The sequence below is a fragment of the Solenopsis invicta genome, chromosome 1 (genome assembly GCF_016802725.1).
Source record: "Solenopsis invicta isolate M01_SB chromosome 1, UNIL_Sinv_3.0, whole genome shotgun sequence".
Classification (NCBI taxonomy): domain Eukaryota; kingdom Metazoa; phylum Arthropoda; class Insecta; order Hymenoptera; family Formicidae; genus Solenopsis; species Solenopsis invicta.
The window spans coordinates 9,321,358-9,343,363 of NC_052664.1; the positions used below are offsets into that span (position 1 = coordinate 9,321,358).

The 22,006-nt window shown below is 32.2% G+C and overlaps 1 protein-coding gene across 5 annotated transcripts in view; it reads left to right on the forward strand.

The window, feature by feature from the left end:
* The first annotated feature begins 3,206 nt into the window (after positions 1-3,206).
* LOC105206403 (centrosome-associated protein 350) overlaps positions 3,207-22,006 on the forward strand; it is a 31,958-nt gene continuing 13,158 nt past the window's right edge. Inside the window, exons 1-11 of one of the 5 annotated variants that reach the window (XM_039446211.1) lie at positions 3,207-3,471; positions 4,233-4,320; positions 6,251-6,453; positions 6,525-8,279; positions 8,354-8,585; positions 8,994-9,493; positions 10,452-12,109; positions 12,383-12,552; positions 13,241-13,431; positions 13,494-17,331; positions 20,117-20,151. In XM_039446211.1, coding sequence (XP_039302145.1) covers positions 6,352-6,453; positions 6,525-8,279; positions 8,354-8,585; positions 8,994-9,493; positions 10,452-12,109; positions 12,383-12,552; positions 13,241-13,431; positions 13,494-17,331; positions 20,117-20,124 — 8,454 coding nt within the window. In that variant the 5' untranslated portion in view covers positions 3,207-3,471; positions 4,233-4,320; positions 6,251-6,351 and the 3' untranslated portion in view covers positions 20,125-20,151. Of the gene's footprint in view, positions 4,093-4,232; positions 4,321-4,829; positions 4,964-6,250; positions 6,454-6,524; positions 8,280-8,353; positions 8,586-8,993; positions 9,494-10,451; positions 12,110-12,382; positions 12,553-13,240; positions 13,432-13,493; positions 17,332-20,116; positions 20,152-22,006 lie in introns of those variants that run through there. The other 4 variants (XM_039446203.1, XM_026131457.2, XM_026131456.2 and 1 more) reach the window with 4 other exon arrangements.

Here is a 22,006-nt window from a genome sequence, read left to right on the forward strand (position 1 = left end):
TCTCCTCTTTTGTAAATTGGGCTAATTACTCCTCTGTTCCAATCTCTTGGTAGTCCTCCTCCTTTCCATATTTTGTTGATAAGTTTCCAAAATTCTTCTCCTATTTCTCCTGACATAAATTTCCACGCCTCGTTCTCTATTCCGTCTTCTCCGGGGGCTTTTGCATTTTTTAGTTTCCTTAATATTTTTCTTAGTTCTTCCTTTTCTATGTCTCCTGGTTCTTCCTCCATCGTCGTGCCTGTATCGCTTTCTCGTTCGTCTATGTCTGTTTCTTTTTCCTGTATGCTTCCGAGTAGTCCTATGAAATAATCTCTCCATTCTTCCATCTTTATGTTATCGCATATCCCCTCTTTTCTTTTCTTTCCGTATTTATTGATATACTTCCACGCCTCTTTCTCGCTCTTTATCCTTCGGATTTCCTCTTCTTCTGCCTGTTCATGCTTCTTCTTCTGCTCTTTACACCACTCTTTGTATTCTTTTCTCTTTGCAAAGTAGTCTTCTTTGCTAATTCTTTTCTTCTTTATATTTCTCAGTGTCTTCCTTAATTCTCTTTTCTTTACTTTCCACTCTTTGTTGTACCACTGTTTTTTTCCTATTTTCCATGGAATTATCTTCTTTATCTGTTTTATTATGGATTTCTTTATCTTGTCACTCATCTCCTTCCATATTCCTTCCGTTTCCTCCTGTGTGCTCGCCCAGTCTTTGCAGTTTTCCATGTACATTTCTATTCCTTCTTCTGTCCAAACGCTTCTCTCTATTTCCCTTTTCTTGTTTCTGTCGTTTTTCTTCTTTGTTTGTGCTCCTACTAATTCTGCTTCTAATGGCATGTGGTCCGACTCTGTTCTTTCTCCTTCTTCCACCGATTTTACTTCCCCTAACGCTTTGTCATTTCCTATTATGTAATCTATGACTGACCCGATCCTCCTATATATGTCCATCCTCCTTCTTTGTCAAAACTTCCGTTTAAAATTGACCAACCTCTTTCTTCTATTCTATTCAGCAATATTCGTCCTTCTCTATTACTCACTTTGTCTATGGACCGTCTGATTTCGTTTCTCTTTTCTGCTTCTTCTTCTTCAATCGGGCCTCCTTCGCTGCCAGTTCTCGCGTTGAAATCTCCTCCTATCAGTAAATAGTTTTCCTCTTCTTCTGGTATCCATTCCGTTAGTGTTTTCATCGTTTCTTCAATTTTTTGGCTGTAGAGTGTAATGATCCTCCATCTGTTTCCGTTGTATTTCAGCTTAGTCTCTGCCATCTCTCCGTTTATTTCGTTAATCTCCACCTCCTCCAAACTTTTTCTTACTGCTTTCAAGATCCCGCCTTTTGCCCTTCCTTTTTTGTGTTCCCTTCTTGCCGGTATGCATTTCCAGATGTATTCCTTTGAGACTTTGTCTGCCATCTTCTTCCATCCTTCCTCGTCCACCCACGTTTCTGTTAGTCCTAATATGTCGAAGCTCTCCAGGTATTCTCACGCCTCCTCACATTTGTTTGCTAATCCCGCTACATTCCAAAAACCAATTCTTAACCCCCCTCCCTTCCCTGTTCCATCCCCGCCGCCTGCGTCTCATTCTTCTCCTCTTCTTTTCTCCTCTGTCAGTTTCTTCTCTCTTGCGCTCCATCGGTACCATCTGTCATCTATCATGATCTTTCCGTATCCCACCTTGACCTTTTTTCCTTTTTCTCTTTCTTCCTTCGCTTTTACCCTCAATTGCGACTGCATTTCCCTTTCCATTCTTGTCAGATCGTCATCGATAAAAATTCCAGCCCTTAACTCTTTCTTCTTGACCATTATCTCTCTCTTTTGCTCCCAGCTTCCTACTTCTGCTACTCCTGTGCACTTGCCTCCTCTGTTCTGTACCTTAAATGCTTTGTTTATATTCGCTTCTATCCTCAGATTATCCCTTATGAAGTCCTTTGTTTCCTGTTCCATTTTATTATCTTCCCATTTGAATGCTCCTCTAATTACTATGTTGTTTTTCCGTTTCTCTCTATCTTTTTTCTCACTCTCCCATTCCAGGATTTCTATTCTCTTCTCCAGGTTCTTTTTCTCTTCTCTCCATTCTTCTTTGTCTTTCTTCCTATCCTCTTCTCTTGTCCGTTTTTCTTCTTTCCACTCTTCTCTAATTTGTTCAAATTGTATTATCATCTTCTCCATCCTCTTGCCTATATTTTCCTCAATCTCTCTTCCTATCTTTTTCATTTCTTTTATTATTATCTCTTCTCCTCCTGTCACGTATTTTTCCATGCTATTGCATTTATTTTCCTCTTTCGCCTTACCTCCTGCCGGTCTTCCCGGTGGCGCCATCTGTTTACTATCTCTGTAGTCTCTTCGTGCTTGCTCCTTCTCCTCGCTTTCTTCTCTTTCCTTCCGGTTGATTCCTAACCTGTTCTTTGGTCAGCTTTTGGATCCTTCCTTGTGGTCCACTCCTGCTCAATTTCTTGTTTCTACCAACGTCTCGACACCTCTCCTTCGACCTCTTCCCTCTCCTCTTATTTTCTCTTTTTCCACTCTCCGCAATCGCACCAATCTGCTATCAAATTCTCACACGCGTTGTCTACATGAATGCACGCCAACGCCGTCCAACCGGAAGTCATATATGTGAATATATGTCTCAGAACATTACACTGAAAATTTAATCGACTGTCCCATCGAGCGTATTTACATCGGCGTAATGATCAATATGGCAATTACAAGATCTCTTTAATATCCATTTCAAAAATGAGTATTGTAAATTAACATTTGATTGGCTTATTAATCTTTACGCCGCGTAAATACGCTCCATGAGACAGTCAATGTTTGTGCTAGCGTAACGAAAATGAGCGTAAAGTGTGTGATTAGCCTAGTGCCTTTACGTCATACGCTGAGGCTAAAGTCCCATGGACTGATATTTTCCGCGTAACGCGTAATGCGTAACCAATCAGAAGCGTTCTGTGTCTTTTGTTGAGCCTTTTTATAAAGTTGATTGGTTACGCGATACGCATTACGCGAAAAATAGCAATTCATGGGACTTCAGCCTGATACGCTGTATATACGCCGACTCCATGGAACTGCACCATTAGGAAAAAAGTTTCATGATCGATTTCCTAGACGCTCGACGCACGACGCTTGCATGTAACTGCACCTTTACCGGCATACGAGGTGGTAATTTCACGCGTAGAGTCCTTAGAACTCACTTCTAGGGACTCTGTTTCACGCGCGGTGAAGAGCGACACCTCTATGGGACGCTCGACGTGGTATGGCTTGGAATCATCGGTCGAGGATCGTTTGTCGTCCCGACCGTAAATCTTTAAAATATAACGCCGCAAATCGATGTGTAACTGTGTATATGCGCGTGTGTATGCTTTGTGCGATTACGTGCAGTTTTCCGAGGGGATGTCGCGTTTGTCTCGCGCAATTTCCTTGCCTTCGTCGTTGATTGAACGAATTACGCTAAATCAAGAAGAATCATTCGTCTGCAATGCCTTAATTAGGTTTATTTCTTTCGATTGTACTTAGGTGTTTTTGACTTTGCCTAGAGTTAAAACGTAAATAAGTAAGATCGAAGTGGCAAAATACATTTTTTTTTGTAATTGTTAAAGGATTGCGCGTCTCGATCCGTAAATCCTCAATTACAAAATTTATAGCTAAACAGCTCTGTCACAAACAATGAAATTATTTGTGATTAAACATATAAATATGTATTTTATTGCGTTAAGAAAATATCTTGTAGTTAGATATTCTAAGAACTTATCAACACTTAGGGTGTAAATGAGTGAGGACAAGCAAGTTTATTTATTTATTATAAACAAAAATAATCAATTCATGAATTTTCAATTGTGATCACAGGGCTTGTGACTAAATAATACTGCAATGTTGCCAGTAATGAAATTATTTACTTGATATGAAGATACATTCTATATTATTTAACATCTGTTTTGAAATGTTCACGGAAACGACTAGAATATAAATAACCAATGGCAGATTGAATGTGTTCCATTTCACTCATAATGAGCACAATGCATTCATTTTTCCTTATTGTTCACTGAATATTAAACAAGGATAAATAATACATTATATGCATCATGTGGGAAACAAATATTCTCAATGACAAAGTATATTGTAAACTTTGTAATATAATTGATACATAAATTTTTAATTCTAATTGGAAAATTCATATCTAAGTAATTGCAGTAAATAAAAAAATAATTTTATTATTAAGATATTATTAAGAACATATTTTTTGCTTTTTAAGGTTTTAAGCTAATGGAAACCAAAATGAAAATAACCAAGGATAGAATGACAAAGTATATTTATTGTAAACTTTGTTAAATAATCAATATGTGAGTCTTTAATTTCAATTACAAAATTTATTGTTAAACAATTGCAATAATAAAAAAATTTATATTATTAAATGTAAAGATACATTGTCAGAAAGGAATCTTTTGTTTAAATAATTCAAGCTTATGGAAGCAACTAGAACATAACTAAAGACAAAGTAACTGAGTAAATTTATTATAAACTGTAAAATAATTGATACATGAATCTTTAATTTTAATCAGAAATTTACAGCTAAACAATTGTAAATAAGAAAATTATATTTTTTAAAGATTATATATTGTTAAGAAAATCTTTTGCTTAAGTGTTCCAAGCTCATGGAAACAATAAAACAAAAATAACTAAGGCAGAATGACAGAGTATGTTTAATAAAATAATAAATTTACAAATTTTTTAGTTTTGATCATGGTGTAGTTTTGATTTAAGATTTGTGACTAACAGCATTGTCATAAATAAAAACATTGTTATTAAATGTAAAAATTTATTAAGTACTAAGAAAACATCTTTTATTTAGATGTTTCAAATTTGTGGAAACAATTGAAATATAAATAAATAAGGACAAAGTGATGGAATTTTTGTAAATATTGTAAAACAATTGAATTATCAATTTTGATTGTAAGATTTACCCTAAACAGTGTTGTAAACAATGTAATTATTTGGTTAAATTTAAAGATATATTTTGTTATTAAAAAATGTTTACATTTTTTATTTAAATATTTCAAGCTCATATAAAATACATTAATAGGTACAAACAAGGCAATGAAATATATATATATATATATATATATATATATATATTATAAAATAGTCAGTTTTGTGCTCATTCATAAATTCCTAATTTTTATTAGATCTTCGGATAAACAGTGCTTCTGTAAATGATGAGATTGTTTGATTAGATGAAAGTCACCAATACTAGCATAACATTTTGTTTTCACATAATATTTCTTGAACAAAAGCTAAAAATAAAACTTTATAAATATGAATACACCTAGAAAGTGTCTTTTCTGTTATTAGATAATATAGCTAGCAGTTTTTATTCTAATATTATAATATTATTTCATATTTTGTAATAGTTCATGTTTTCCCAACATAACCCAAAAAAGTGTTTGAAAAATTGCACTTTAAAACTGACTTAGTAAGCAGAAAGTGTAAAATTTAAAAAGCTCCATAAGGAATGATTTAACTATAAAATAAATTGATTATATAAAATATATTTTTGTATATTAAACAAAGTTTATGATTTTAAAAGAATTAAACCTTGATACTTTTTTTTGTATCTTATTAGTTTATACATGGATCTTTATTGTCTATTTCTTTTTTTTACTTTCTCTTAAGGTACTTCTTCTTAAAAAAAATGTAAAAAAAAATCATAACATCTGTTAACATTATAATTGAAGATTTTGAAGTTATTGTTTGTTCTTAGGTGTACTCTTTTACACTGCACATGTTTCAAGCCACACTACCAGGAAAGTATAAATGAGAAAAATATAAGGAAAACAGTTTTAGGAATCTACAAACATGTGAAATGATCTAATATTATCAATAATATGCTCACTATCATTTAAACTATGCAATTTGTGAGAGAAAATCATACAAATTTTTGCTTTTCAAGAATTTATTTTTAGCAGATTTTATATAGAAAAAAGCTATGAATATAGAAACTACGAATTTTTATTTTTTTAATTAGCTAATCAGATCATGTTTTATCAGTATTAATAAAGTACAATGTTTAGTTTTTAAATAAGGTTAGTTTTAAAAATAAGGTGATGACATTTTAAGAGGGCTATGTTAGTATGGTGATTTTCCTAAATGTAGAGATGTTTTATATATTATATATTTTATATACTTAACAATTTAAAATATATCTTTATATTTATAAAGAGATATATAATTTGCTCTAATAACTATTAACTTGTATTTTTATATTGTATTTAGGTGCTATTACAGTCCACTATAATTACACACATTCTTGAGGAATATGGATGACAATATGATAGTTTTATGGAATGTTATCTGTATAATTCAAGAATGAAAATATGAAGAGTAGTGGCCATAAAGAGGAATCCGTTGATAAAAAAAGATATGTGTTTTTCTCGGATCCTGATGTTATCGCCAAACGCGCCGAGATTTCTGCTGTCGTGAGTGATCTATCTATTATCTTTTTTGTCTATAAGCATGTATGAAATTCCATATAGCTTTTTTATCATAGGCAGCACAGATTACCCGAGAACTCGAGGCGCAACAGAAGACTTCTGACGAGCAATCAGTTGATTTGCAAATGCCCGCAATTGACATAAAAAGCTTAGAAAATTTGCTATCTTATTATCCTGTGCAGCCACATCCTTTTACATTTATTAGCGCAGTGAAACAAAAACTCGCCTTAGAAGATATTACTGATTTATGCACAAAAGTACATCACTCAGGTTTTCAAGCAAAAAGTAGTTTGACTTCTTCGGTACTAAAAGCAACTAGTACACAGAATTTGAATACACAAAATCAAATTGTACAAAAAATGGATTTCATCAAACCATTGAAAGTACCAGATCTAAAAATTTCCCCCAAAACGCTAGATTTCACTGGCAGAGAAAATTCTATTTCAAAGGAACTGCCTTTAACCAAATCTGAAATAGCTGCAAAGGAATTTGCACATGACAAATCTGATAAGAACTTAAGAACTGGTGAAAGAGTACAGAGAAAATTGGACTTTTCCTCAGATGGCTCATCATTTATTAATTGTGAAAGCATAGAGCCGTTGAAAGCACCAAATGTTTCCATAGCATCTAATTTGAGTAAGAAGAAGGAACATGTTAGAGACAGCTCCAGAGAAAAAGAAAACAGATCAAAGAGAATGAAGAAGGATGATTCTTCGAAGAGAGATGAACTCATACAGGACCAAGTGAAACGCAGTCGAAGTCCAAGACACATCTCCAGAAAAGATGCTAGCGATACAAGTAACATAAAGTTATCAAAAAATGATAGACTATTCCATGCTACAAAAAGTAATGACTTTTTGTTGATAAAACCAAAAGATAAAAATTTCGTAGCACCTATTGCTAAGAAAGATGATAAAAGACAAAGATTCTTTAATGCACAGTCTGTAGATTTAACTAAAGATTCTCTGGAATCTAAAACTCAAATATCTAGCAATGAACCGTATACACCAGTTTTTCCATCTTGGAAAATATTAGATAAAGTCACATTGAGAGATAATAATATAGGCGTTTTATTCAATACTGAAAATAAATCTAAAGATGTAAGCCATTATTTTTTAAAGCAAAAGTCTGAAATAGAGGATTTAAAACATAAATCTGATATAGATAATAGACAGTTGAAGCAAGACAAATTAAGTACTAGCTATAAAGAGCAAACGAAGAGAGTGTCTGATAAAAACAAAATTTTGTTAAGTAACAAAAGCGAAAATAAACACAATGTTAATTTAGAATCCTCGGAAGATGTTGAATTTATGTCTGAAACAAACAGTTCCAGGAGTCGTATAAGCGTTTATCCTACAAATTCTACACAGCTATCAAAAAGTAAAGGTCTCGAAACAGCTATGGACGATAAACAAAGCATTAATTCTGTCAGATCAATCAAAACCTCGGAGAATTTCAAATATGCAGAACATTCCATAGCACAGTCTGCAAGCACAAGCATTAAAAAAGACGAGGAGTCGTGTTTCCAAAGCGTTATTACAACTCAAGAAACTACGACTAACGATGATTCAAACGGGATAGATGATAGCACACTGCCAGAGGCATTGTTTGATCCTAGGAGAATCTCTCTCAGAGATGGCTATTCTCAACCAGAATTTCATAATTTAATGACACCGGAAAAAATGAAACTTATGCTCAGATCGAAACGAAGGAGATACTTGATGCAGAGCAGTGATTCAGAAGTAGACGCAAGATGCCCGAAGTACAAGCCAATAGTGAAGTCTGAAAAAGAAGAAGAAGAAGTACAATTGGTAAATATAAACACGTCATGTTCATTATTTAATCATAATGTTTTTTATAAAGTAAAAGTACTTTGAAATTTCAGATACACCCAACAGCTTTGCATATGCAATTTCAGGCAGAATTGCATCTTTATGATTCTTACAATGAGTCTCTTCGACAGGTAATGGACGTTGAAAAGTGTTTGTATAACACTAAATGCGAAATGCAGGAACAAAAGACTTCACAGAAAGTTAATGAAAATGATGAAGAAAAGATCATGCAAATTGTAGAAGACTGCGCAGCTGCTGCAATCGATAATGATGCCGTTGAGAAAAGTATATTTATTATCAATGGAATTATTTATAAATATGGAAAATTAGAGTTACTGCATCAGTCAATGAACTATTATAAAAACTTAATATAATTACATTTTTAAATAAAAATATTTTAATCAAATTGTATAAAAATTAAATGTAAAAAATATCAATTTGTAACTTATTTTAAAGTCTTATTATTTTAATATTTTTGTTAAATAGTCATTTGTTAAATAGTCAGCAGAATGTTTATTTTGCAAGCTTTGTTGGAAATTTTGTTGCAATCTAGGATCTGAAAGTAATATAATCGGCGAGGAAGAAAACTTTTAACAATTGTAAAATAAACCATTTATTGATCGCGGTTATTTACTAATAGTTGTTCAGCGACTGATGCAATGACTCTAAATATTCGGAATATTTTTTTTACAGCAACATGGAATCCAACTGAATATATAAAAAAAGATATTGCCGAGCCTCGAAAATCAAACGTTGAGGCCCATTTCAGTAGAGAGCATTATATCTCAAATCGCAGCAATGTTGATGAATTGAATTATGGATTTAATTATGAAAAGTTTAATAAAGCGGTGATTAAAAAAGCGGAAGTACAAACACAGACGGTGAACGATATAGCAACTCAAACATACATGGCAGATATATCCGCGGACGAACGAAATGCACAAAATAGATTGTCAGAAACCGGTGAATCGTTTTTGAGGGAAAACGAAATTCCCCAGCTGTCTTTAGATTCAGCTGAACAGTTCGAAGATTTGGACCAAATAGAAGAGATATCACTACCCAGCAGAATAAGGACTATGTCGGAGATTAGTTTGCACGAAACTACCTCGTCTATAAAAACGGAAACTGGGACTGAAATTAGTATTTCGACTCGAGGAGTAACATGCACGTTTACTCAATATATTGACTCAGAGGTAATTTGTATTTTATTATATATGTACACTTGCATTTGTAATTATATGTATGTTATATATATGTTATATGTATATTATATGTATGCTACGTATGTTAAATAAGAAAAAAAATCTTTGATTAAAATGAATTTTGGTTCTTAATAATACATATTTTTTTTATCAATTTAAATATGTTTTAATTTTAAGGACCTAAACAGAATGGTTGACTTATAATTTTAAGATAAGTTTTATGATTTAAATCTTTGTTTTTAGTAACGCACAATAACTGTTTTGTGTCTCAAGTCTTAAGTTACAAACAAAATCTCTTTTGAGTTTCAGACTTGAGACACAAGATAGTTATTGTGTAAAGACAACGATTTAAGTCATAAAACTTGTCTTAAGATTATAAGTCAATCATTCTGTTTAGGCTCTTAGGCAAATTTAAGCAAATTAGCTAATCACAATGAAGAATTTAAAACATAATATAGGCGGTAATAAATCCAAATTATTGATTTTCTTATTGCTTACATTTTATTATTTAAGTTTTTGGTGTGCCTAATATTAGTTGTTATGGTAAATTTGTCACATTGTCACAATTTGTCTCGAATTGACATGACATAATATGTCACAGAATGAGAGTTCCAGATTCGAAATATGACTGGAATAATAATTTTTGCAATAAGTTCTTTAGTTTTTTAAGATGCTTGTAATAGTATCATTATTAAATGTGACAAATCAAAATTAATTTGAGATATTTTTAACTTTATTTTATAATTATGTTTGAAACCTGACAACCATATCGGCAAGTAGTTTATAGAATTAAAAAGTATATTTAATAATTAAAAATATTAAGCACTAAGCTTCACTTTGACTAAGAGCATTTTTTATTTTTTACGTTATATTCAGCTGTCGGTCTAATATTTAATTTATTATTGTATATTGTACATTAATTGGATATTTTTTAATATTTTTTTTTTAGATAGCACGGCTCTTAAGAGACGAGAATCAACGAAGCTCTCAAATCGAAGAGTTGTTTAAATTTAAAGAGAAAACATTGTCTGACAAAACTAAAAAGTTGGTGGAGTTAGAAGAACAAAAACGTGCATTAAAAGATACTGGACAAGACAGTCGTTCCGTGAAAAAGAAACAAAGAGCGTTGCTTCTAAGGTTACAAGAAGAAAAGGCAGAAATTCAAAGATTAAAAGATTTATATGAAATTACAAGCCAAGAACGAAAGCGTATGTTGAAAAAACAGAGAGACATATTTAATCAGAAAATGTCAACAAAGAATATCTTAACAAAATTAAAGAGGACCGCAGATAGCCAATCACCGAGAAGATTGTCAGGTCCTATGAAGGGTTACGATATACGTAGTAATAGCTCTATGAGCTCCTTGATTGATTCGGATAAATCTCAACATGATCGGTCTCAGATCGACACACGGTTACAAGCATCTGAGAGTGACGCATCTAAATTTGACTTGTTGAAATCTAACATATTTATAAGTTTAGCCGAAGAAAGCAACACATCTGTGGCGAGACTTGACCTAGCTGAGAGTAAGGAACAGGAGAAAAGTCCCACACAATTACAAAAAAAAAGCGATATATCGAAACTGAGATCTCGAAAATATGAAGAAAAAATGCCTAGAGCGGATATCTTACGACAGAAGCAAAATCAGCTGGATATGGAATCAAAACGGATTCAAGGCCATCCTATGAAGATAAACATTAGGCTTTTGGAAAATCAGGACCAAATCAGACTATCGCAGTCACCAAAACGAGAAGTGGAAGCGTCAGCACTCGATTATGTTAGTATAAAATCCGAATCTGATACGTTAGTGGAAGTGTTGTCTAAAAAGTCAAGAATGTCGCAAGGAACAGATTCTTCTATACAAACCGCAATGATTGCAAAGGAGAAGGCATTAACTTCTAATGCTGTAACTACTAACAGTGAATCTATAGAAGAAGATATAAGCGCGATAATCCAAGATACCATTTCAAAGACAACGCAGTCCCAAATCTCTGAGATATCACAGAGTATAAGTAGGAATTCTAAAAAGAGTGACAAAACTATCATGAACGATAGAGATATATCTAAAAAACTGCAACATAATGCCGACCTAAAAGCAAGCTCCAAGCGTAAAAATGCCAAGCATCAGAAAACGAAATCATCTTCTAGTATATCAACGGAAAATACATTGAGATCCAAATTAAATTCCCATATATCAGAGGAGCTTATCAAACATCACGATAAACGAACGAAAGTGGAGAATGAGAAAAAATTGCTTCAATTAGATAACAATAAGAAAAGTTCAGTCTTAGACGAGTTGGATTTCAATGAAAGTCAAACTTCGCTTCAGGCGCTTGTTACGCTTAACGAGCATTTGGAAACTATCAAGGATAAAAACTCTAAATTATCAAGTGAAATAATAAGCAAGAGCAAGGAAAATGAATCCTTTCAAGCTTTGAACAGAAAATTTGAGAATACTGAAGGTCTTCCCAGGAACGAGCAGGATACTCAAAATGCATCCATATCTCAGATTAATACTTTCGCCGTTTCCCATCACAGTTCTGAAGAAAGCGAGAAAAATCTCTCGAAATCTATAGTCGTTAGGTCGCAAGACAGAGAATTTGAACAGTAAGTGCACATATGCGTATACTCATTTGTCACATTTTTGCTTTAGTCAAATATTCAGAAACTTCTGCTTAATTCGACATGCGTGTATTCCGTTGATAAAATCTTGAATCACTAGAGTCGTGTGCTGGGAAGTCTAATAATAAACTGTGTGCATCTCCACATTGCCACATCGAGTAAAGCACTGTAAAAATAGATTCTCTACAGAGGCAATTCGTACAACAGGCATGCACATGTATATTCTTGGAGCTGTACATTTTCCTCTGTCCTCTTTAGAATTTTGAACGCACGGGAAACTGCACTTGCATCGCGCAAGAACTGCGTCCAGGAGTGGATGGCGTGGCATGCGAGGTTAAGAGTAGAAGAGGACCGTGTTACTCGTATGGAGCAGGCAGCACTTAAACTTATTGCGGCAGCATCTAATGTTTTATGTCAGCAAGGAGGGGGTAACTTAAATGCATTTATATAAGATCAATTAACTTATATTAAGGATGAATATATTATCTCAAATCATTACAAAAAATCTAAAAATTTTATAGATTATTATATTATTATGTTTGAGTATCTGTAAAATTTGACTACAGATCTCATTGGTTTAAAAATTATAAAAGTTTTTTGTTTTCTCCCGATTTTTATGTAAAATCTCATTTTGTAGTATGTATTTGCAAATTTGATGAGGAAATAGTTATGAACTAAATTAATTTTTTTTATATATATTAATAAAAATCTAATATATATTTGTGTAAAAGTTTATTTGTTTTTGCAGCAAAACATCATATGGAATCATTTAAATTTTAAACCATTATAAATCAAATTATTTATTGTTTTTTCTAGCTGATTTTAGAGCCAAAATTTGTAGTTATGTCAAAAATTGTTGATTAGGAACAACAAAGAATGAAACTAAGAAGCCTGCAGTTTTTATTAATTTTTAGTTATATAGTCAAAACATCCTTAATGTGTGATTCTTTGATAAGTTTTGAATTAAATTGATAAGTTTTGAATTAAGTAGTAATAAATCAAGACAAATAAGTTCCAAGACTCTTTGTCGAGATTATAATAACTATAACATCGTCACTTTATTAAATATCAATTAGGTGTAGCTTTTGCATAATTTCAAACTCTGATCACGATCAGAGAGACGTCTATACTCTTTTATAGATACTACCATATCGTCCGATACGAGCGATGTCGAGGGAAGGATAGGAAATCTTACTGAAAAATTAGCAGCTCGACGTCTCGAAATGGCACGTCTAAAAAGAGAAGCAAAGAAGCAAGCGAAGAAACAACTACGTGTTCTAGAAGCAAATCTGCGGAATCAAATTGAGGTAAGTGTGTATATGCGAATAATTATTTGATTATTATTGAATAAAATTTCTGTTTATCACAGAAATATGACACGACTATCAACGAGATGCGCAAAAAGTTGGAATCAAAGAAAGCTATTAAAGAAGCGGATAAATTAGTTATAGAGCCAAAGTCACTGGCTGACTTCAAAGTACCTGAAATACCGCTTAAGAGAATACAGGACATTTACAAGAGCAGTGATTTACTGAGATCTAGATCAGAATCTGATCTCCTGTTAACGAGAAATCAGAGAAGGCAAAACGATTTATCGAAAGTTGTAATGCCTATAGCGTACAGCGATAACAAATGTGAAAGAGATAGTTCTCAGAAATCTACAAAATCTGCAGATACTAAGAGTGCGAACGCTTTCGAATTAAAAGGCTCTACGGATCTCCATGATAACACTCGATCTATTTTTGGTGATTATACATCGATAGAAGCATATGATAAAATTCAGACAGCATCATCGACTTTAGCATCATCGACTTTAGCATCATCAACTTCAAGTGATGCACGTTCTATAAAATATGCTTTTTCTATGCATAAACAAATCGGAGAATTCACTGGAGATATTAAACAAACTAGCGTATCACATGATGCAGGAGATGCTAAAACGGATCTCAGTTTGGTGCAATCGGAATTAGAGATGCGAACGATATCAGATAGAATTGAAGACCGCAGCACTATTAACATTGAATCGGTAGACAATAAATTGATTACTAATGTTGATCAATCACAACCGGAAATCCGTAGAGTGTTATCTAAAACTCCGGAAATAACAAGTGTCGGTTCTAACTCTATTCCGATCAAATCCGTATATTCTACGGAAAATGTTGCGCGTATTACTGATTCCAGTATACTTAATTATTCGAGGAAATTGGATTTTTTGCAATCGAATAATAAGAACTTAAGCGAGGATATAAGTTCCATTGAAAAAGATATTAAGGCACTTTCAGAAATAATGTCGCGTTTAAGTAATGAATCGAATGAGAAGTCTAAAACAGATAATGACGAAAGGAATACGTCACAAGATATATCAGAAATAATATCTAAATCAGTTTTTAGCGACCAAATAATTGATATTGAAAACGAACAACAAGAAGCTAAGAACGAAATTGATACCGATTCTTTTTCCATGTTGATAAATCATAAAAAATCAATATCTTCTAATGATTTGAGCCATAATAAATCGGACAAAATAAATAATGAAATATCGGCAATAATCCCAGAAGAAGCTTCCACCATCTCTAATTCATCTCATGAAATCGATTATGAAGCCAAAAGCAAACAGATTATGAATGAAATAGAGAAATCTATACTATCACAACACATTGAAATTGCAAGTGGCAACGAACCAACTTCAGTATTAGAAAGTAGAAACGAAGAATTGTTGAACGATTTGGCCTCCGAGCTCGGTATCAAATCGATTTCTGAAATTCTTTCCAAAGAGTCGGAAAGCAGAAAAAGTTTTGATCTTACGAAGAATACGACGACCCAAACTATTGATGATGTGAACACAAATATAAGTAAGCAACAAGATTTAAGTGAAACAGTACCTGAGGAAAATCTTGTAAAAGCTCAAGCAGGAGAAGTGCATTCTTTGCAACTTTCCGAACATTTTAACATCGCATCAGTGCAATCTCCCATCATTGCCGGTCATCGTTCAAAGGAAACAGTGTCGCAACACGATTCTCAAAGCGCATCTAGCTTGGTTTCAAATCAGAGCTCGCACTTACTTGTCGATACAGATTTAAAATCGTCGAGAAGTATTCCCAAGGTGGAAGTCAAAATTAACATTACCGATGATGTGAAGATATTAAAGAATCTTGATGAAGTTATTCAAATAGAGATGCCTAATAATACCCAACAATGCGCCGGTCAAAATCGATCATGCATAGTCAGTGCGGAAAATATTTCTGGTGATAAGGATGATTGGACGACGTCCGATTCGTTTGAAGTCCCACAAGATGAAATTAGCATCGGAGTGGGTGAAGAATTTGAGAATTCGAGATTGGGTTGGGATAATGCTTTAAATAATTTCTCGGAAATGAATGCTTTACGCGTCGATGACACGACAAATCAAGATGCTGAAAGCAATGTATTAAGCGATGCTGACATGTTAGCCTTTTTTCCAAAGGGAGAATCTACCAATGTTGCGGTACAGGATGTTATGTTCAACGATATAGCACAATCTTATGTAAAAAGTAATGACGAACTCGATGATATATTGGATATAATTGCTAGAGAAAACGATAAAGAGAAAAGCGTCCCTGAAAAACTCGATAACGTAATTTCTGATTCAATGGCCGAATTATTAGATAGAGTTAAGGATATTGTAGAAAATGATAGAAATGTGAATAACCAGTTTAAAGGATTTTTATGTGAAATGGATATCAGTGTAGATAATCGAACAGAAGCGTTTTCAGATGCTTTGATGTTAAATAATAAAGCGCAAAGCGAAACAAATGTCGAAGCGATACGTGAAAATAATGCGGTCTCTGTAAATATTTGTAAAGATAATAAAATTAATAATAATCGCGAAAAAATAATAAATACTTCGTTACGAACAGTTGATAAGACCGATGATAAATCTGCCATAAATGTAAACTTACATGTGGAAATTGACGAGGAAAGTTCACGCGAATCGGTGTCGAAAATGCAAGAAATTATAATAACAGAACTAGATTCAAGTAGCGCCGAGGATAATGTATTATCTGAACTTGAAATTGATGCCAAAGTTGAGTTGGCCGAAGACGATGAATCTGTCATATGCAATGTAAACGAGAACGAAAGTCAACGTGCTGTGGAAGGAAACAAAGGCGTTATGCTCGTAGAAATAAAAGAATATCTGAAATCAATCTCGGAACAAGACAGTTCGGATGGTGAGCAATTAGATAACTTGGTGGAAATTGTAGTGAGTGGATTGGATACTGTAGAAAAAACCGTTGCATCCTCGCGCGATACTTCTCCCAAGTCGGAAACGGATAATGCAGTACCTATGATGCGGACTGAACAAGCTAAAGAAGAAACAACGATTGGTACAGCCAAGAAGAATAACGAAACTACGATATCAAACACACCAGGAATCGAAAATATTAATAAAACTTTTGATATACTAAAAGATCCAGAGTACGAAGACATCTCTGAAGAGAGCCTCGAGGTGTCCGAAATTCTAGACAAAGATGATTTTTCAAAGGCAAGCATTGCGAGGAAATCCGCGAACTTGCCAGAGAGATATCAAACGACTCAGAAGTCGGAAGATATATTGAGAATACTGGATGAAATCTCACAGAAATCATCGTTCTATTCTGCGAGCAATTCACAAAACAACGAGAGGAGTGCTCAAACCGCACCGAGTGCTACGGAAGAGATCACTGAGGTTTTGGGCGCGGAGGTTTCCGCAGCGGACGATTCATCTCCCGAAATAAATAGAATGAAGTTTGAAGAAGAATCTCACGAAGTGGATAAAACGAAAGATCGATTCTCGGAAGAAGCAAAATTACAAGACAGACAATCAGCAGCTAGCGATGCGAACGATTTATCTGAGAAAAGGAAAGCAGTTTCTTTGAAATTAGATGAGAGTGACAAGTCCTCTCGGATAATATACGAGCTTCGCGAACGAGTCTCACAACTGCAAGAGCAGAATGGCTCATCTGAATCCAGCGAAGCCAGTGATACTCCAAGGGGTGTATCCGAGATCGAGATGGATTCGCCAAGAGATTTCAATGACTCGAGGTTAGATATTGATATCTTAGACGATGATCTTCTGAGCGGCACTAAAGCGGTAAACCAGAGCATCGATATGGAGACCAATTTCCATTCCGCATCCATTGTTACAACATCCGAAAAGGACATCGAGACTATGATCCATGAATTAAAAGGTATTTTCATTATTCTATTTCAATTATTGAAGTAACGTTAGTGTATTATTATATATACAAAATTAAAAATATAGTAGATATACAATATACAGAGTTATTAGAATCAATTATAAATTCTTCCGTATATTAATTAAAATCTTTATATCTAATGTATGAATCAGAGAATCAAAGAATCCTATAGTATTTATCCATTTGATTGTTTATATTTTTCAAATTTAAAATGTTATATGTGTTATAAAAGTTCAGGGTTGAATAGTAATAACACAGTAATGTGTCATTGATTGATTTTGAAGAAATGAAATTATATAGATTTATTTGAGATGCAATTTTTATAAGAAAAGTATGTCAAACTAATTTAATCGATAAAAATAAAAAAATAAGAAAAAAAATAAAGATAAATTTTTTTTAAAAATTCTGTATATATCTTAGTTGCATTAAATAATATTAAATTCGAGATATTGGACAATACAAATTGCTATAATAAGAATGTGCCGTATTGCTTGTTGCGCCGCGTTTACCTATTCTTCCCTACATCATTTCAAAATGCTGTTGTATATATTTAATCATGTTTCGAATTTTGATGAACTAGACCCATGTAATATGAATAGATTATTATATAATAGTGCACATTATTTATTTTTATTAGGGGAGAGGGGGTAAGATGCTGACCTTAAGTCTTGTTGATTTTTGTTAATTTCTGTGATAATATAAAAATAACAATCTATTTTTTTTTTATTATTCACTAAAACTTTGTTTATTATCAGTAAAAATTAGAAGTCGTTAAATAAATTAGAATTTTTTTAAATTAAAATTTTTTTATGACATGTCAATTTTGTCATCTTGCCCTCATATGCGGGTAAGATGACTTTTAATACCGAGTAAGGTAAAAAATAGTCGTAGTTATATAATAAAGTTAAATAAAGTTAAAAATGTACTCTTATGAATAAAAAAGATCTATTATAATATATTAGGGTTAGTCAAATGAAAACGAGACAGACTGTGTAACGAACATGGCGCGGACGTTGGTAATCTTTTTCTGTGTGTTTATGGAGGCCGGGAAAGAAGAACAGCGAGGTGTGGTTTTTGACTACGAAAGGGGTGTCAGGAAATACAATTCATACCCAAATGTCTGCTGCGTATGGCGAATACTGTATGTCACGTGCGCGTGTGTTTACGTGGAATAATGAATTCGAAAAAACCGTTTATTCCATGCAAACACACGCGCACGTGACATACAGTGTTTGCCATACACAGCAGACATTTGGGCATGAATTGTACTTCCTGACACCCCTTCTACAGTTAAAAACTGCACTACACCTCGCTGTTCTTCTTTGCCGGCCTCCATAGTGATGTCGGACGTACACACGACGCGCTGATCTCACTTTGAGTACGTCCAATAAATAAATGACACAGCGGTGAACATTCGCATCGTTCTCCCCTAATTTTCAATAGAAGTCACGCCCATAAACAGAAAAGGGTTACCAACGTCCGCGCCATGCTCGTTATACAGTCTGTTTCGTTTTTATTTGACTGACCCTAATAATATTCTTCTACTATTTTAATATTACAACGTAGTTAAAGAAAAACGTAAATAAAACGAAAAATATTTATGTAATCTGCAAAAATAAAATGATTAAAATTGTGATATACATTACGATATATATTGCGATTAAAACTGCATTATACATATAGTTAGAATGCTGTTAAGACCAAAAAAACTAATGCACAAATGCATTATCTTGCCAATGCACAACTTTTGTCATCTTATCTCTAGTCGTCGTGTTTATTTGGTTATGAAATATAAAATATTGCAATAAGAAAATTGAAAAATATAAATACGTTATTGTATACGTTTTTAGCTATACAATATTGTATTGTATAGAAAAAATAAAAATATTTATTATAATTATGTTATTCCTTATGAACGAACACTAAAAAGTTACGTATAGGTGACTCCAAAACATATTTTTTATTATATTATCTATTCTTATGAACAGATGGAAATTAAACGACCATAGATTATTTATTATTTATCATCTAAAGTTTCTAATAAATTTAAGCACCGGTTCGTTATTTGTTATTAACTCGGAAAAATTTACAATTTGTCATTTTAACTACTTTGTCATCTTACCCCCCTTTACCCTACTTTCTCAAAACTCAAGTGACTTTGTGATTTTTTGATTAAGAAACATTAAAAGATATATAATAAAATAAATTCTAAAAGATATAATAAAAAATAAAATAATTTAAATAAAAAATTTTATATACATTAGTAAATTTCTTTAAACTTATTTACATTTTTTAAATAAAACTATAGAATGGAAAATCAGGGAATTCTCAAGGAATTTTTTTACAAAATTTAAGTAAACACTTTACTTACCCAACCCTGTAAAAGTTATATAAATATTATAATCCGGCATTCGCTGTCAAATAGATGGTTTAATGTATAAATCTAATCGTGATTTGTGGCAAAGCAATTTTTGGAAGATGCTATTCGAGCGATTAAATTACAAGAATCGAATAACATATTTCAAAACAAGCCAATCTATATATGTTGAAAGATAGTGAATTTTTTTCTCTTTACAAATTTACTGTTATCATTCTCGATCAAAATCATGCGATGCAACTTTGTGGGCTGATCATCTCAGACACTTGATACATATATTTACATATCTCGATTTATACACATTTTATACTACAAAAACACCTTTTGTTTTTTATAATGGCTGTGTGCTCTCCTGTGCAAAAGCGTTGCCTGGTATAGCCATGTGTTGTTTATTTTCAGACAAATAGCAAAGTCGAGATTATATTTGTCTAAAGGTAATACACGAAGTTACAAATGATACAAACATTGACTTGTTATCTCTGTACAAATCAGTGTCGCATGAAATGCTTGATCCTTTTATTATTGATTCATATGCACACAAGAAAGGCCTGTAAATATATTATGCATCACACACAATTATTCATCGATTACTATCTACTTTTCTCTTTCCTCCTGTCAAAAGGGGTTTATTATGTACAGATGTTATATGGAATGTCCTTGTTGCAACTTCGTACTATTTTGCACAGGATGATTTTTAATTAAGTGCAAACAATTGAAAAGAGGATATTCTTTGTTTCTAAACTGCTTTGTTTTTAAAATAAAGAGAAAAAAATTTCGAAACTTTGAAAAATTTTTATATTTTATTCAAATTTGATACATGTAGTAATGTAGATACATGTAGTAAAAGAATCAGTTTCTGAAATCGATAAAACATTTTCAACTACCCAGACATTACATAATATTTACAAAATATTTTATAAATGTTTCTATGATCTTAGATTGAACAGATCATAAATACTTATCATAAATATTATATAAATATCGTATAGAATATTATTAAAATATAGACTAAATATTTTATACAATATTTATCATAATATTTATAATAAATATTTATGATCTGTTCAATATAACAAACTGAGACCCAATCTTTGATGTCACAGATTTTATTAAACTTCAAATATGTTGTAGTATATCTCTTACATTACTTTACATATAATAACTGTTGTTAATGCGCAATAGTTTATAAGAAATTATTATTTAAAGTTTTTTATGTGCTTATTATACCGAGGCGATAGACGTCATTACTATACATTAACATAGACTGCGTTCCAAAATTTAGTGTTAGTACTGAAAATCTAGTTCATGTTACGTATACTATATATTTTCAATACTAGCTGTAAATTTCGGAGCCGAGCGAGTAAAGTGTACAATTTTAAAATCAGTTATCAAAAGAAATTTTTTTTACGATGCTAAATGTTTCGAATTCAGATCCTACTATGTATAACTATTTTTTCGCAATTTTTTTAATATGCAATCAAATCAAATAAATTGTTATTCAAAAAAATTATTCGACGAAATATTTCCTAATTAAATATTTTTTATCTTTAACCAATATGTATTTAAAAAATTCAGATTTTTACTGGAGATAAAAGTAAAAAATAAAAAAAATTATTTGTAAAATACATAATAAAATTTATATAATACAAGAAAATAAAAATATGAACTAAAACTAAAATATAGACCAAATAGTTGGCCATATTAACCAAAAAGTTGAATTACTCGAAAGTAATTAATTCTGCATTTCTGCATATTTTTAGATGATATTCATCGTAAAAACATATTGCTATTCTACATCAAGCGCATGTAATCATTACAATGTACAATAATGATTTCTATTGGCTCGGTATAATAGGCACACGGTAAACTTCAAACGATAATGTCTTTTAAATTATTGCGCATTGACAACAGTTATTATACCTTGTAAAAGTATTCAACAACATATTTCAAGTTTGACAAAATTTGTGATATCAAAGGATGCGTTTCCTCTTATAAGATTATAAAAAATATCTATAAAATATCTATAAATATATTTATTATTATACATATTGTGTGCTGTCTCGGCAAGGACATGCACATGAGTAATCATATTAAGTTTTTAACAAAGTAATTTAGAATGTATATTTATAGAACCTTCTCTTCCTAAAAGAAATCAAGGAATATCTCCTTCAGTTATTTTGTACTTGCTTAAGACTCATTCTATATATACAGCGTGATTCATATAAAGTAAAAATCGCAAATAACTTAAAAAAAAAATCCTTTATGAAAAATGTTTCAAAGGAAAGGTGT